Here is a 16,297-nt window from a genome sequence, read left to right as displayed (position 1 = left end):
TTCATTCTGTTTATTTTTTATATCCCGGAAGAACAAATGATAACTTCAAAAAAAAAAAAGAATAATATGAAATATTTAATTATTATTTCACTTTTATTTTTAAGTTCACATGTCAAACATCTTGTCAAACTTTATTACACAAATGATGTAAATTATTCATTATTTTGCAATTTTATTTCTATGTTATATATAGCATATATAGTCCGTAATGTCCGACATAATATAAATTTAAGAAAGAATTTTATATTACGTCGAATCGATGGTGTTGAGTGTACACCAATTCTATCGTTATTTCAGACATAAATATACTACAGTAAGCACGTTCATAATCTCTTTATAAAGAGTGTCCCAAAATCACTTCACCAAGAAAGGATAAATTTATTATGTATTAAATTCTGCATGTGTATGATTATTTTCGTTTATCAGTGCGGTATCAAGCTTTAAAAACAAGAACTAATCAGATGTTCTTAAAGTTCTGTTGCACCTTATGAGCAGCAAACATGAATCGCCAACTAGACAAGCTACCTACGTAAATTATTTACCGAGAAAGGCGTAAACCCACAACAGCGGCATCTGACAAAAACATAATAACTGTTGCTCGATCAATAGTTATTCAAATCCCTAGATGTTCTGTTCAAAAAAATTCCACATGAATCTGATAATTTATTTGATAGTCTACATTGTATTTTAAAATCATTGAATTTGAAATCATAAATATATCTTATAAAGTTTAATAGAAGATGATGCGAGATATGTGTGAAATTTTCCTGATGATTTCTAATATGTGTAAGGCAGAACCAGGTTTTCAAAACCGTATTCGTTGGACAGACGAAACTTCCTTCAAAATGAATAGCGTTTTTAATCGCGTAACAGTGTCTACAGGACAAACTCAAATCCTCATATTGTAATTCAACATAAGTTAAATGTTTCTATTATAAATGAGTGAGCAAGTATTTGGAGTGGCGGCATCGTGAACCCATATATTTTGAACAATATTTTAATTAGAGACTCATTGAAATATTGCAAGATGTAGAAATGTCAACATCCAAAATAAAATTATACACAAAAAGATTTTTAAAAAATCGCAAATTTAACCGAAAAAACCTGAATAGTTTGAATATTTTTCCTTCTTTTTGGGGTGTACTGTGTTGTTTTTAATTTTCTGTAATCTGAGTTACAAAAAATAGTTTAAGAATATAAATTTAATTTGGCAAAAGATGGTGCTTCTTCAAACTATAATTTACAAATACCGGAATTCCTCGACAGCTTTCCTGAATCATTTGGATGGCGGGGTACAACACATGGGCCCCCAAGCTCAAGTGATTTCATAAGTCAAGATCCGGTTTTCACCGGATCTTGACGTTTTGACATCTAAGGAACCCAGAAGACCGGAATTTTTTCCTATGTGTGTGTGTTCGGTGTTGGCCTCTAACTCACCTTATATCTCCAGAACAACTGGACCGATTTTGACCAAACTTGGTCAGATTACTTCTATGTATGAGTCACTGATGCCATTAAATTTTCAACTTAAAATTTAAGTTGAAAATTAACTGAAGAGCTAGGTCACCTGCAGTAACTCGATATTTTGCCTAATTAAGGTCACATTTGTCTTAGGCACATTTGTTAAAAATTAAAAAAAAAACAATATCTGCAAAAAAAATTTTACTTTGTAAAATTGCACCCCCTCCAAATAATACTGTTGTTGTCGCCTACTATGTTATGACGTCACAGGTGAGCGGTAAAATTAAACAAATACATAATAAAGTAACGCAGTCTGGCTGGGTCTCCAACTCGATCGTCTTGTTGACTCGTTACTTGGTGCATTAAGGCTCAAGGCTGCTACACTAATCTGCCTACCGTACAAGCGAAATTCTTTCTATGTAAGATGTGAAATTATATTATTTTTAGTTAGTGCCGACCATCGCCGCTAGTACCGCCACACCCACGCGAATTAAATACAGTATGCGCGGGAGTTTTTAAATCATTGAATTAAATAAGCTAAACAATATTATATTTAAATAAAATGATAAATATTTTAAATTAAGTTTTGCGTATAAGTCGTGCATCAAAAACCACCCACAGTTCTACCAACTGTGTTGTCAACTTTTTTAATTATACATTTCGCATTTTTTTGACAATTTAAACAACAAAAGTTTTTGTTATGCAATTCTGAACAGAGAAAAATAACATTGTTAAAAGGGAGTTGAAATGATTGGTAGACATTTTCAGTATCTTGTATAGGTTTTAAAATACCAATAATTGTATGTATGTTATAAAAACAAAATAATGTAATTCTATTTATATACCAATATTGATTTTTTGTTTTGTTTTTCATTTGTCAGTAAAGCGACTTTTGGGATACTTTGTATATAAACGTATATTTAAATAAAAACGCACGTATACTTTGAGATTGTACTACTAAAAAATTTCTCTAAGCCCAATTACTATTCACCTATTTGGGAATATTTAGTCTTACGTGAACATTCCTGCAATCGTACCATTGACTGTACTCTAACGGCTAAAGTACTCCGCTTAACAGTATTCCAATTAACTTAAAAAAATTAAAAGAATCAAAATGTTTATATTTGTTTAATATGTTGTTTTCCTTCAAAAAAGAGATAAATTAATTTATGCTTTACATTACTGAAACGTACTTCACTTGAGCAAGATGCATATTAATCCTTTGATAAACAACTGGCACTAGCAGTAGTCATCTTTTCTGAGAGTAGCAATGTTCCTTACATAGTCAGTCATATAAACAGAATGAAGGCGTTACTTGCAGGGCTAAATTCCATCTCAGATACTTGGCATAACTATACCCAACAATATATTCTGTTCAATAAAGAAGGAAACGGGAAACCACTTCATTATTCAATTTTCTATTAAGATTGGCACGGGATGCATTTTATTTTTAGAAATACCTACACAATTTTTAAAAGTAGTTAGTTTACCGTGTCAGATCGTGTACGATTACAATTATTACGATAAAGTAACTTATCTAACAAAAAGATCCAGTCCCCCGTCTGATAGTCTCCGCAGCTCTCCTCGACATGGACCGTTCACTCCATCTACAGTTACGAAACTTACGATTTCATGCAAATCTTAAATTTTTCCTGTGTTATTTTAAATGGGCTAAAAGCTTTTAACGACCGTATGTTCCCACAATCTTTTAAAGGACCGCAGCCGCCGCACGGCACCCGTGATCGACTACACCGGCGCACGCATAATCGTCAGTCCCATGCCGCACGCGGGCCGTCTCTCCGTAACTTCCAATCCCGTTGCAAGCACTTCGCCTTGCTCGGCAGTCTCGACGAGCTGCGTTCGACAGTCAGGCGGGGAGCCGTAAATTTATTTTCGCTCCCGTCAATTGTTGATTTTGACGGGAGACTCTCCCACCTATTGTAGTGGAACTAATTATCGTGTCCTTGTATGTAAACAACAACACTGTCCGTGTGCGTACAAAGAGAATCATAAGTTTATCTCCGTTCGTCAACTATTATTATAACATTATAAATTACTATATATAGTCGATTAGTATATATACATAGTAGTATAGTAATTGATATTACATTATCAATTACTAAATATCAATTACTATTATCACGAAACAACTACGTTTAATCGTAGACAGTTCTATTAAGCAGTTACGACTGATCTTCTTAAATCAACCGCAAACAAAAAAAAAGTAGAGAAAAAAGTACCTTTCAACGAAGATTTTAAAACTAGAACGTACAATTAATATCCTACAATCAAACTTCGGTAAGCGACGTCATCAGGAAATTGGAAGACAAACAGACTAACATACCGTTCGACTTGCAAGATCAACTAGACACAGACTCAGCCGTTGACCAGAACAGAAACTAAATCGCTTTCTGAATCCTCCGGGGTAAAAAAAGTAGAATTCGTCAGTGGCAATCAACCTCTATCAGACTACCAAACTCGCTTTCGGGGCGCCAAATTACACCCGTTAAACAACAGATACTTACAACGTGTACGCAGAAGACTACGAAGTAATCTCCTACAAGATCTACGGGAGGAGCAGTAGCCAAACGATAGAAAATATAGCCGAACGAGCAGTCATCCCCCATCGTCTACAAAAACACTGGTGTGTACAGTTCACTTCTTAATGTACATGCCCCAAAAAAATGATAAACAAACTGCGCACGAGAAGTGTCATTTTACTGCCCGAATGAAGAGTCTGGGACGCGAATTCGAGTCGGCTGCTATTCAAAATGTTCAAGCGTGTGGGCTCCTTGCAACGCATACCTTGTTATGGGTTGCAAACATTGGATTACATACCATACCTTGGTATGTTATTCTTGAAAAACTTACTGGACACCATTACCGAACGTTACTCGTCAGAGATGTCGAACCAATTACAAGCGATGATGACTGTAATTGACTTCTTAAGCGAATTCGAGAGAGGTTAGTCAGAATTAAAAAATACCGGCCCTCTACGATACTTCCTGTTCGTCAGAAACACCATCTCGATTCCCCCCCGAGGGGAGAAGATCCCACCTCGTAGCGTGTCCGGTCGCTACACCACCCCCTCCGTTCCTAGCCATTAGTGGCTTTAACGGAGGCGTCAGAAACACCAGTGCAGTAACGCAAACTGGAATCACCTCCATATCCTCCACAGTTGTACCTGGCATAGGAACACGTGCCGATGCTCATGGTGTTCAGCCTACGAATGAATTCGCCATCATAAACACACTGCTAAACTTAACGAGCTCGGCAATTGGTTCAATACCCTCAAATATTTTTATACAGAGGAAAGGACAATCTTACTGCTGGTGGTCGCAGGAAGTAGCTGGGAATCACCTATAAAAAATTAGAGGTATACCCGCTGGACAAGATCCGGAAGGTGCCCAATTGGGAATGGTGGCGACATGCCATTATCCTACGGAAGGTCTTTCTACAGAAACAGTCGGTGATGATGTTCCTAACATCAAATCTGGTCAAGTCGGCCGCAGAAAATATAAAGGGAAAGGCACCCTATCTCAGATAAGAATGTCTAAAATTTTAGATATAATTATTAGTGTCCTTATGTCTCGACCCACACACATTATTAACACCACATATTGGATTAATTATATTCATACCGAACAGTTGGACGAGTCCAATAAATTAGTTCAGTGTGCAGTGCGCAAAATTAAATATATCTATAACAATCTGGAGATACTGGACTTCATTTATTCGGAAAATAACGCATACGACTATGATGCATTCAGCATGATGCATTTAGACGCTTTTGTTTACATGCTGAGCGGTTTACTTTCAATTCGATTTCGATATGGGACGTATACGATTCTTATACAATCTATATGATATATGTAAAATAAATTACGGTAAAAGTAACACAGGATACGTATACGCTCCTCCTAATTCGGGCAAAAATTAATCTATTGATGCGTTGGGATCTTTTCCCTTAAATCCCGGATATATTATGTCCAAATAGAGACGAACGATTTCCGTTCATTGGGGGAGTCAACCGTCAGCTAAGTTTATGGAACAAGGCACGGCTCAATCCTTATTTTAACGAAGACGTCAAACAAATGATGGCCGGTGACGTCTCAGAAGTCGAAATTAAAAATCAACCGCCCAAGTGTTTTAACTAAAACACCGTTAGTGGTGTTGAGCAATAGGGAAGAGTATTTCCGTATGATACGGCCTTTAAAATAGGTTATTTGAAATACAAGCGGAGACGTGTGCCTTTTTTAAAGAAAGGAAACCCTGAGAGCCCAAACCCGGCATCGGTTGGCTTATTACTATGTTGTGGCAAACGGATACCTTTACTAAAAGACGGGGTAAAATATGTTTTAATTATTTAATAAAAAAGAAAAGTCGGATATTTATCGAGTAATGTTTAATAAATACATTTTTCATATATTGATTTGTAAAATATATATTGTATATTAATATAATATATATATCAATATATATTTGTCAAATAAAAGTAGTTTTATTATTATTTATTACTATATTTGTATATTATTTTCAGTCTTATTTTTAATTTAAAATATAGAATGAATATGTATTATCAATATGTATTATGTAGAATCAAACGACAATAAATAAGAAAAATAAGTTATCAGAACAGTACCTATTATTTATATAAAAGTTTCCACTTACCAGTTATCAAAACAAATAAAATTTTACATAACGAAAAGAATTTTTTCAATCTGTTAAAAATTAATCTGTTTTTTTGTTAATAAGAGTCGACATGTTTAAAATTGTATTTGCTTTTTGTTGACATTATTTACATCAATCTTCTTATAATTAAATTCTCTACAATTTTTGTTTAAAACATGTATGATTTACCGCCAATTTAACAACGTTATTGTACGTCAAATGTAAAAAAAATGTTTTTTGTCCCTATTTTTGGGGTTTTACATGGGATATCTTAGAAACTAAGACAGATACAGTTCTAGGACCTATTTTTTCGATTTCCCAGCTCAAAAACCATAAGAAACAATTGAATTTTCCCCTTAATTGACCTTCCCAGAATTTCAGAAAGCCTTAATTTACCCGGAGGAACTGAAACACGGGCGAAATCTTTCGCTCTGTGTAACTCGCTAACGAAGCGTTTTCGGACCTACGTTTATATGTACTTTTTTCTTATTTTTAGCCTCTAGAATGAGTTGTCAAAGTATCACCCTATCCTCCTGAATAACCCTGTATATATACAGGTATGTGTGTGTGTTGAATTTAAATAATTTTTGAAGTATTAATTAACATTCATGATCTAAAAATATTTTTAATATTAAAAATAAATTTAAAAAAACTAATGGTAAAAATTTATCTTTATTTTGTTTATATATGCTATTTTTTATTGTTAATTTATATCTAAACTCCAAAAATAATAAGATTGTTTAGGTTTCGGCGAGAGATTGCCGTCAATTGAAAACATCAAAAATCGAAAATCAAAATTCAACAATTTAAATATTTATAGTTCTTCAAACAGACATTGTCCGAATCAAAAAAGTACAGATGTATGAAAGGCAAGATAATAATTGTTATATAGTTTTGCTACTTCATTTTCTCAAACGCAAAAATATACACCGTTAAATATTTTCTTCCTGCTCTACTAATATTAAAACTAAATGACAGAAATATTTAAATATAAAACAAATACGAAATCATCCAGAAATAATTGGAGATAAACAATTTTGTATAGTTGTATATACACTTAACACAAATCATATAATAAAAAATTCCTCAAATTTTCTCAAATATGTTGACTGAAAATGCAAAAACTCTTGCCGACCCGATTTCATATCTTTAAGAACGAATTTCAACGAAATTTCAATATTTTACCATTAACATTATTATTTACTGTTCTATGTAAATACATTACAATCTCAACAATAAGTTACTCTTTGTCCGCTACGGCTAGAAGATAACGATAATAAATTTAAAAAATCGATAAATAAAACCCCCCAATGTAAAACTAGTAATGGAAAAGATATAAAACAAATAATATAACCGCCTGATATAGTAAGATAATGGAAAGTCTGATGTGAAAGTAGTAACTTAGTAAAGAAAATACTTATCACATATATTATACGTCAAAATCGCTTGATCTGATCAACAAAAGTTCACTAACTACAGACGGAAGCTGTAAAAAGTCATTCAGCGTGAAATTAGAGCAATTTTAAAGCTTCTAAGCTTTTATATTTAAAAAAAAAATACATTACTATATAAATTTGTTGACTCGACTAGTTCCGTCGTTAGTCAGAATCCAATGACGCTCGACGCTTACAGGTTGTGTGACGTTACTGGTTGACAGTGGAAGGGGTGAGAGAGAGGGTTTGGGCTGAATGTGATTCTCAATATAGGTGGCAGCAGCACTCGCTATACTGTTTTGTTTTTATATTAGATCACCGACTCATCCTACGCTCCTAACCGCATCGTTTGTTTTTCCTCTCATTTTTGATCACCAATTCTCCCACATACTTACAAATGGGAATAAATTGGGCACAGTTCATTTATTCTCAGTAAACAAAAAACTAAACTGGTAATTTTAAAATTATTTTGTAATAAGACATTAAATTATAATGAATAAAAAAAATTATTGTTTAAAATCTACTGATACTGTTATTAAAGTGAAACTTTGTATTAAAAAAAACCCGGCTATCTTGAATAATGCCAAAAAATTCGAAGTTAAAAGTCCATACCTTTCAATCAAATATTTAAAAATTTTTTTTTTTACATTTTTAAAGTTGTATTTTTTATTAATGAAGGCGACTGAAAACCAATGTACTCTTCATTTTCTCTAATAAACCTCATATTCTTGAAATTGGCTTTGTAGTTTTTTTTTTGTTTTTGAAGTTACTTGTGATTCACATCAGGTAACCATCATGATTGTAGTAGCATTTTTTATTTATATTTTTTTATTGGAATATATATTTTTTTTAAATTTTATTATTTAAATAATAACAATATATATCCGGAGGTCCTGGGTTCGAATCCCGGTCAGCCATGGCATTTTTCATACGCCACATTTGCATATCCCACACACAAGCTTGAAGCTTGTGACGATATCGTCAAGCAAAAAAAAAAAAATTTAATGTTTACTCAATATATAATTAATTTTTTGCTAAATTTTACTTTTAAATTTATACAAACCTATTTTATTTTTCATTTATATAGACTTAAAAAGTATAATAATATTATATGTATCTTGGTTCAATGCAAACTTTATAAAACAAAGCCAGTATAAACCAATAAGCCAATATTAAGTATTATTTCCATTGTAATTAATTATACAATAAATTAAGTTGGATAAAAATCGGAAGTAAAGAAAGGAAAAATTAGGCTAGACAGAAAGAAAAAATTAAGGAAGATTAATGTATATATGGTCCGGTTGTACAGATGTTTGTAAAAGAACTCCTCGGTTTGAAGTATTATTTAAACTGCATTATATTTAAAGTTACTTATATGAGTATATATTTTAAAAGGGTAAATTCTGAAGTTTTCTTTTTTGTTTAATACACTTCAATACGTGCACCATTCTTTGTCCTGCACACGTCTAGACGGTAATCCAGCTCTCTCACGTATTCGCCAGAATGTCAGGTATAATGTATCCTACTGATCTTAGTTGGTTGATACCAGGATTATCTCCGAATAAACAATGTTTTTCACATACCCCCACAAAAACAAATCTAGTGGGGGTCATGTCTGGCCTCTTTGGTGGGCATACGATCTGTCCTCCTCCTCCATTCCACCTTGAAACTGAATGTTTAATGCAGCACGGACACGGATCCCCATTAACTGAGCTTTCTACATAAATGAACGGGCTCACAATAGTCATTCATCAGCCCGCATCAAACATTAACATTGGAAGAGTCACACTAATGATCGATAATTTCATGCGGTGGTTCTGATCTCCAAATCCTGTAACTGTGTCGATTTACTAACCTATTATTGTGGAATGTCGCCTCATCTGAACGCATGACATTTTTAAAATAGTTTTAATTTTCATCATATTGTTAAGCATTAAAGCTGCAAAGCCAATCTTTTCACTTTGTTATTGGGTTTGATTTCAAGTGAAGTTGAATCTTATATGCACGTAGTCTAATCCTCTTACACGCCATTTTGCACAATGTAGATTCATTTATTCCTAACTCTAAACTGCGCCTTCCTTATGCCTTTTTCGGGCTACACCTACAAGACCCTCAGAGCCGTTCCACATTCTGTTCAGATACGGACGATCTGTCCCGTGACATCCCCTTTAAGACACTGCCTGTTCCCTTGAACTGATTAAACCACTGGAGTATTGTTTTATTAGTAGGCGCTGTACCGCTATATTCAGGTCGATAATTACAACTCTGTTTCGATAAACTAAATCACACACTGAGACTGAGGCTGCCGACCGGACACGCAGTGAAATTCATAATTGAGCCTACCGCGACGAATATTTCCGATGAAAAACTTAATAATATAACAAATGTAAATATGAAAATCGGACGCTTGTAACTGATTCTGTTATTTCATTACGATTTTTTGGAACCAAGGAGATTTTTTATAAACAGTTTTGTAGCCTACACACATGCTTTTATGAAAAATTTAAAACATTTTTCTAACGATTTAAAACATTTATAATAAAACTGAATACATGTTACTTTTGAAAGAAGTCGTATTAGGTTTTCAAGGGAATCTCTGATTGCATGTTAGCTTACTTAGCTTCTCTTCAGAAATATTCTGGACGTCGTGACCAACAGACACAGCGTAAAATCTTGGACGAGTAGAAGAATTCGTGTCTGTATCACCACTCGTTTTCCTACTTATGATGGGAAGGTTGCATTCTCCAAATTAAGGAGGTTGCCAGCCTATACTACTTTCCAGTAGGAGTAATTATTCTCCTAGTCGATGTAATCCTTTGCGTAAATTTAAACAAGTTTAATAAAATTACAGCGACTGAAAATATATTTCTATGTTAACGATGAAATATTTACTCGTATTCTTAATTAAATTAGTTGGAATATGTTGTTGTCAACTTCATGTGGGAAATTCAGTCTATTTAAATAGCCTGTCAGAAACATGTAGCTTCAGAACTACTTTGAGTATATATATTTATTTGATGTGCACTCTAGCTCAAATCATTTCTAACATTTAACTCTTATAATATGATGTACTCCTGATGATCAGATCATCGTAACATTAAAATAAATGTAACAACAGATGTTACTTTTCTGCCTTGTAAAATCAGTAAAATCAACAAGAAAAATAAATTTCTCGAAAAAATTGTCAACTGAAATAAGAATTTAGGAATCTTCTAACTATGAAAAATGAAATTTGATTTTAAAAATGAAATCAGAACTTTTTTTAGAAAGAGAATTAATAGAGAGCACTATATTTTCAGCTGCTATTCAATATAACACACAGTTTGTATATTCAGAGTAACAGATATTCTAAGAATGGAATATCTAATCTAAGTGAAATTAATTCACTTAGTTGTTTACCAGCGATTTCAATTCTGATTATTATGTAATAATGCGAGTACATTAAATAGATTACATCGGAAATGGATAAAGGTAAGCTACTCAAAAAAAAAAAAATGAGCTGTCCGCCATTTACTTGTATGAATCAAGGAAAATTCATGTTGTAACACCTTGATCACAGCAGCGTCATGAAATACATAACTAATTTATAAAATATGAACAGAATAAATTTTTAAGTAAATATGTATAGTTATTAAATTGTAAAATAAATATATATAAATATAAAATTTAAAAAACCTTCAATGAAATTTAGGAACACATATCACGTATACGGAGTGTTTTTTGATCACATAAACGGAGTTTTTTTTTGTTTTTTTTAAAATCGTTTAAGTATTGTTTAAAAATTATCGAATTCGTATTATTTTTTTTTTGTATGAAATAGAATCTTTTAATTTATTTTAATTAGATTAGTGGTAAAAAATGTTAATAGTAATTTTTTAATTTGATAACGGAAGCATAATTAATCACTTTTTCATAGCCGAAGTATTGTGATGAGTTTTAATACGAAAACGGTTCTGTTGTTTGGTTTGATAAAGGTAAAATTACTTAAATATAAACATACGGTAATCATATTTACAAATGTAATTAAAAATAGACATTTTTTTTTCTCTTGAAGACTCGTTCATCAGACTCTTTGAATGTCCTTGAAAAAATTACATTATATTTCAGATGGCAAGATACATAGCCAAAAATACGTAATACAAAAATACATAAGTTAAACACTATTTTTGACATCATTGTTAATGATGACAAGTTAGCATTATACAGAGAGCGGCAGAAATAACTCCCAAATTTGCCACCGTCGTAGCTTAGCGCTAGTAGTAGTAGGCGGGTCCGGACTGGTTCCATAGTGCAGGTCTGCTGTTGCAATTTTCAGTCGCTAACATGGCGTGGAGTGGTGAACGTCGTGTGTTCGTCATCGAAACTTATTTTAAAATGGTGATTCTGTAATTTGTACGCAGCGATTATTTCGTACACACTTCGGGATAAGTCGACACGGTGCAATCCCTGACAGGAAAACCATTCTAACATGGGTTAGAAATTTTAGAGTTACGAGTTCGGCTATGAAAAAACCACCGCCAGGTAGACATCGCAGCGTTCGAACTCCACAGAACGTTCAACTACTCCAGCAAGCAGTTACACGATCTCCAAGGCGTCCAGCCCGTAGGCACGCTGCCAGCTTGGGAATATCTGATCGAACAGTGAGAAGAATTTTACACCAAGACCTGCACTTCCACCCGTATAAAATAATGGTTGTGCAGGAACTTAGTGAACGTGATTGGGCCAGTCGTATTGCATCTTGTCACGCTATCCTTGAAAATGTTCCAAACAATGCAGTCGTACTCTCATCTGACGAAGCAAATTTTCATTTATCAGGTTATGTCAATAAGCAAAATTTTCGTTATCGGGCAGAAAATAATCCTAGACAACTGCATGAGCGACCTCTCCATAGCCAACATGTTACAGTTTGGTGTTCTGTAGCAGACTTTGGAATCATAGGCCCGTATTTTTTGAGGAGGAAGGGCGAACAGTTACAGTTACGTCTCAACGTTATGTACACATGCTAAACAACTTCCTGAAGCCGAAACTGAATGAAATTAGAAATCGTGTTGTATGGTATCAACAGGATGGTGCAACCGCTCACACAGCAAGACAATCTATGGAAGTCCTAAGACAAATGTTTCCAGGGCGTTTAATCTCACTGCGAGGTAACATGCCGTGGCCAGCTCGTTTACCCGATCTTGCTGCTTGTGGTCTTTCTACGGGGCTACTTAAAGAGTAAAGTGTACAAAAACAAACCGAGGACAACCGACGAACTCAAAGCTGCTATCCGACACGAAATCGCGAAAATTCCACAAGAGATGACGACGAGAGTAATGCACAATTTCCGAGTGAGGCTTCAGTCGTGTATAGACAATGACGGTCGCCATTTAAATGATATTATTTTTAAGTAACTGAAACTTTAATCATTTAGATATACAATAAATGGCAATGATAATTCTTATTATGGTATAATAAAAGTTTGACTAAAATCTATTACGTATTTTTTTATTAGCCCTTCAAACTGGGGAGTTATTTCTGCCGCTACCTGTATTATGATGTTTCAAAGAAAAATCTTAGGATTAAATTTGTGCAAACATCATCAATTTGACTTCTTACAAAAATTTGTCATGTAACAAAATATCAACTATGAAAATAATAAACACAACCTAAAATAAGAGCCATTTATTTCATGACGCATACTATAACTGCTTCTTTCATTCTGTATTCTGATTTTTATAACTTACGGTAAGATTTTTTATATTAATGTTAACTCAACGGTACTTAGCGTGTTCCATTGAATATGAGAGCATTATTTAAAATAGTAACTTTTTATTTTAAACAGATAAAGGGATTATTAAAATTAATTAAGAAATCATTGTAAAACAATAACTGTAATGTATTCTATATTTAAAGAATACTTCTAATTACTGTATACGATTATGTAACATACTATAAACTAACAGAAAAAGGTGGTAATATTTCAACAAAGGAAAAATAGAAGTAAACTGAAAATACAAAGTAATGTAGTAATGGAAAACGGCGAAAAAAGAAGAAAACCAAAGTTATTGAAGTTTGGGTCGCGTATACTTTTCCTACATAACTAAAAAGAAAAGTGATAAAAAATCGCTGAGCGTGAAATAAAGTAATTTCAAGATAATCTTACTTAAAACAAGTAAATTATTCTACAAGCGTATGAATTAAACAGATAGATATTTTTCAGTTTCATTATATTTCAAAATACGAGATTTAATATTATAAAACTCGATTATGAATCATTTTAACTTCCATACAAAAGTTATTACTAAAACCTCGTTAATAAAAGATTAAATATTAGGGGGTAAATGCGGTTATATATTTGACTCTTAATAAAACTCAGATGATTTAAGAAACTGAATTAGTTTCTTTTGTTTAATCTGTAGTTTCCCCGCCCCCCGGAGCTGGACACATAATTAAGCATAAATTCAGCACCGGAGGGTGCCTTCACATTCTCTACCTCCCCGCCCAGACAATCGGGGCTGTCTTTTTGCATGCCATGCCTAAAATGAGAAGTTACCAAAAGGGAACTTCCCACCGGGTCTTATATTCCCCCCCAATAGATCTCAAAGGAGTCCCCACCCGATCATTGAAGATAGAAGACCGAAGCCTCCCACCTTTCCCGGGTGCAGCTGTCCCTCAAAGACACCATGACGTTACTGTGAAGCAGATGGATTTGTCTTGCCCCCTTGACCTCCGGGCGCATGACCGTTCAACTTACAGGATGTGTACGTCAAGGCTCCTGCTTACAATTTTAACGTATACGTAATTGGTTTGCTTGGCATTTCTCCCGCCACCACCCCATTCGGTAGCCCTAAAGCATAAGACCGAATGTCTGTGCCACACACGGCTACTGAGCCTCGAAACAGTTTAGCGACCAGTGTCCTAACTAGCTCCTAGAGCTTACCGAGCAGCGTGAGCGGACTAAGCGCGGTGCCATACACCACCGGCTTACGTGTCCCAACCGCTCACTTGTAATATATTTACTAAAATGGGTATGGGTAGGCGCACTGCGTTAACTACTAAAAATATATATGACATCCATATATTATAATTTACTTCGTTTAGACAGCAATTCGCTGCCACGCCTAGGTCGCTGAACGCCAGAAAGTACCTGTCCACCATATTAAGCGCTTGGAGCCTTAATTGGCTGGTGGTCGTACGACAAATCGGTGTAGTTTTCCCAACAAATAAAAATTATCACCATAATTTTAAACACGCTCAGTTTACCCATTACGTACGTATCGTACTTAAATTGAAATAGATTGTATTGTTATAACTACAACTACCGGTTTTATTTACAACGTTTGAATTATTAACTTTACATATCCATTGCATTTCGTAAAAAAAAGAAAATAAGTGGAAACTAATAAATTTATTTGTAATAAAAATAAAATAAAGCTTTACCATAAAGTTGAACGCATATAATGTAATAATTGTTAGATAGATAATTATTTTTCATTAGATATAGACTAATATAAATGCCAAAAAAAAAAAATTATATTCAAACAACACTCTGCATTCTAACATATGTCGGCTATTTTATCATCAGACGCTTTTAATAAAAAAAAAAATTGATTTATTTTCTCCATACATGTATCTTCTAATATCCATTTCATGAAAATATATCATGACTAAAGGATTATACAATACTTAAAAATGAAAAAAATAAATCCAGACGAACAGGTTATGCAGTTATTAAAAAAACTGTATTTAGTACGTTGTATCTTAGCACCCACAGCACATGTTCATCTCTGTTACTTTAATTAATTAATTCGTTCTCACTTTCTTGTGAACTTCGAATCTCTTCCACGTAGCCAAATTGAACAAAAAAATTGCCGTAAGGGTGTATATAACTAAAAACAACAATTTAGAAGCTATTGTTTTCGGTCACATTTGTACAAAGTTGTTTGGATTTGGAAAACATTTTGGAAAAGGTTTTGTGAGATTGTTTCACTTTAAGTGAAACTCACGTTTTGAGTTACTTCTCAAGAGTGACCTTTCGTGGATTTTGGCCTACAATCTTCAGAGTGAAAATAAAAGTTGCTATCTTGCTATCAACTCGCAATGGTGATCGGTGGAATCTCGTACTAGTAAATCATAAGCTGCTGGATTTTTAGAATTTTAGATTTCAGTGTCAGACTGTTTTTGTATCATACGTAAAACAACTGGATGAAATCATAGTATTTATATGACTACCCCTCCTTTTAAAGTAACTTAATACATCTTATATTAAATATAATTTTTATCTTAAATATTTTATTTGAGTGTAGTTGCGTGGCCTTTAAAATATTAATTAAATAATTTTTCCCAAATCATTAATCATTTGCTTATATTATAGCACTTCTACAGAAGTAAAAGCAGCCCGTGTCACATTTTATTTAATTAATTATACGACAGTCAATAATTTAGAAAAGAAGAAAAGACACGCGTGCATTAACAATCTTTCTTGACATCGCATGCAAAAATATTGAAATACTTTGTTATAAAGGTTATAAAAGAAAGTGGGACAGAGGAATTTTGGTTTAAAGCTCACGATTTAGCAAAATATTTAGGTAATAAAAATCCAAGCCAAACTATATGCAACATAGCTGAATAATGGAAGAATAACTGGTAAATATTGAAGAATATCAATTCAACTGATTGTCATCAAATACGATCTAACTGGCATTAAAATAAGATTTTCATATCTGAACTGAGTTTATAGACTGGTTATA

At 33.4% G+C, this 16,297-nt stretch overlaps 2 protein-coding genes across 2 annotated transcripts in view; one reads left to right on the top strand and one right to left on the bottom strand.

Moving 5' to 3' along the window:
* The window catches only part of loaf (low-density lipoprotein receptor domain containing lost and found), a 501,189-nt gene that overhangs the window by 460,996 nt on the left and 23,896 nt on the right, over positions 1-16,297 (bottom strand). The window lies entirely within an intron of this gene.
* Positions 12,068-12,571, top strand: LOC142320005 (uncharacterized). The gene has a single exon (XM_075357686.1). The coding sequence runs from the start codon at positions 12,068-12,070 to the stop codon at positions 12,569-12,571; it is 504 nt and encodes a 167-aa protein (XP_075213801.1).

The sequence above is a fragment of the Lycorma delicatula genome, chromosome 2, assembly GCF_047948215.1.
Source record: "Lycorma delicatula isolate Av1 chromosome 2, ASM4794821v1, whole genome shotgun sequence".
In the NCBI taxonomy this organism is placed as follows: domain Eukaryota; kingdom Metazoa; phylum Arthropoda; class Insecta; order Hemiptera; family Fulgoridae; genus Lycorma; species Lycorma delicatula.
This window is presented reverse-complemented; position numbering and strand designations above follow the sequence as displayed.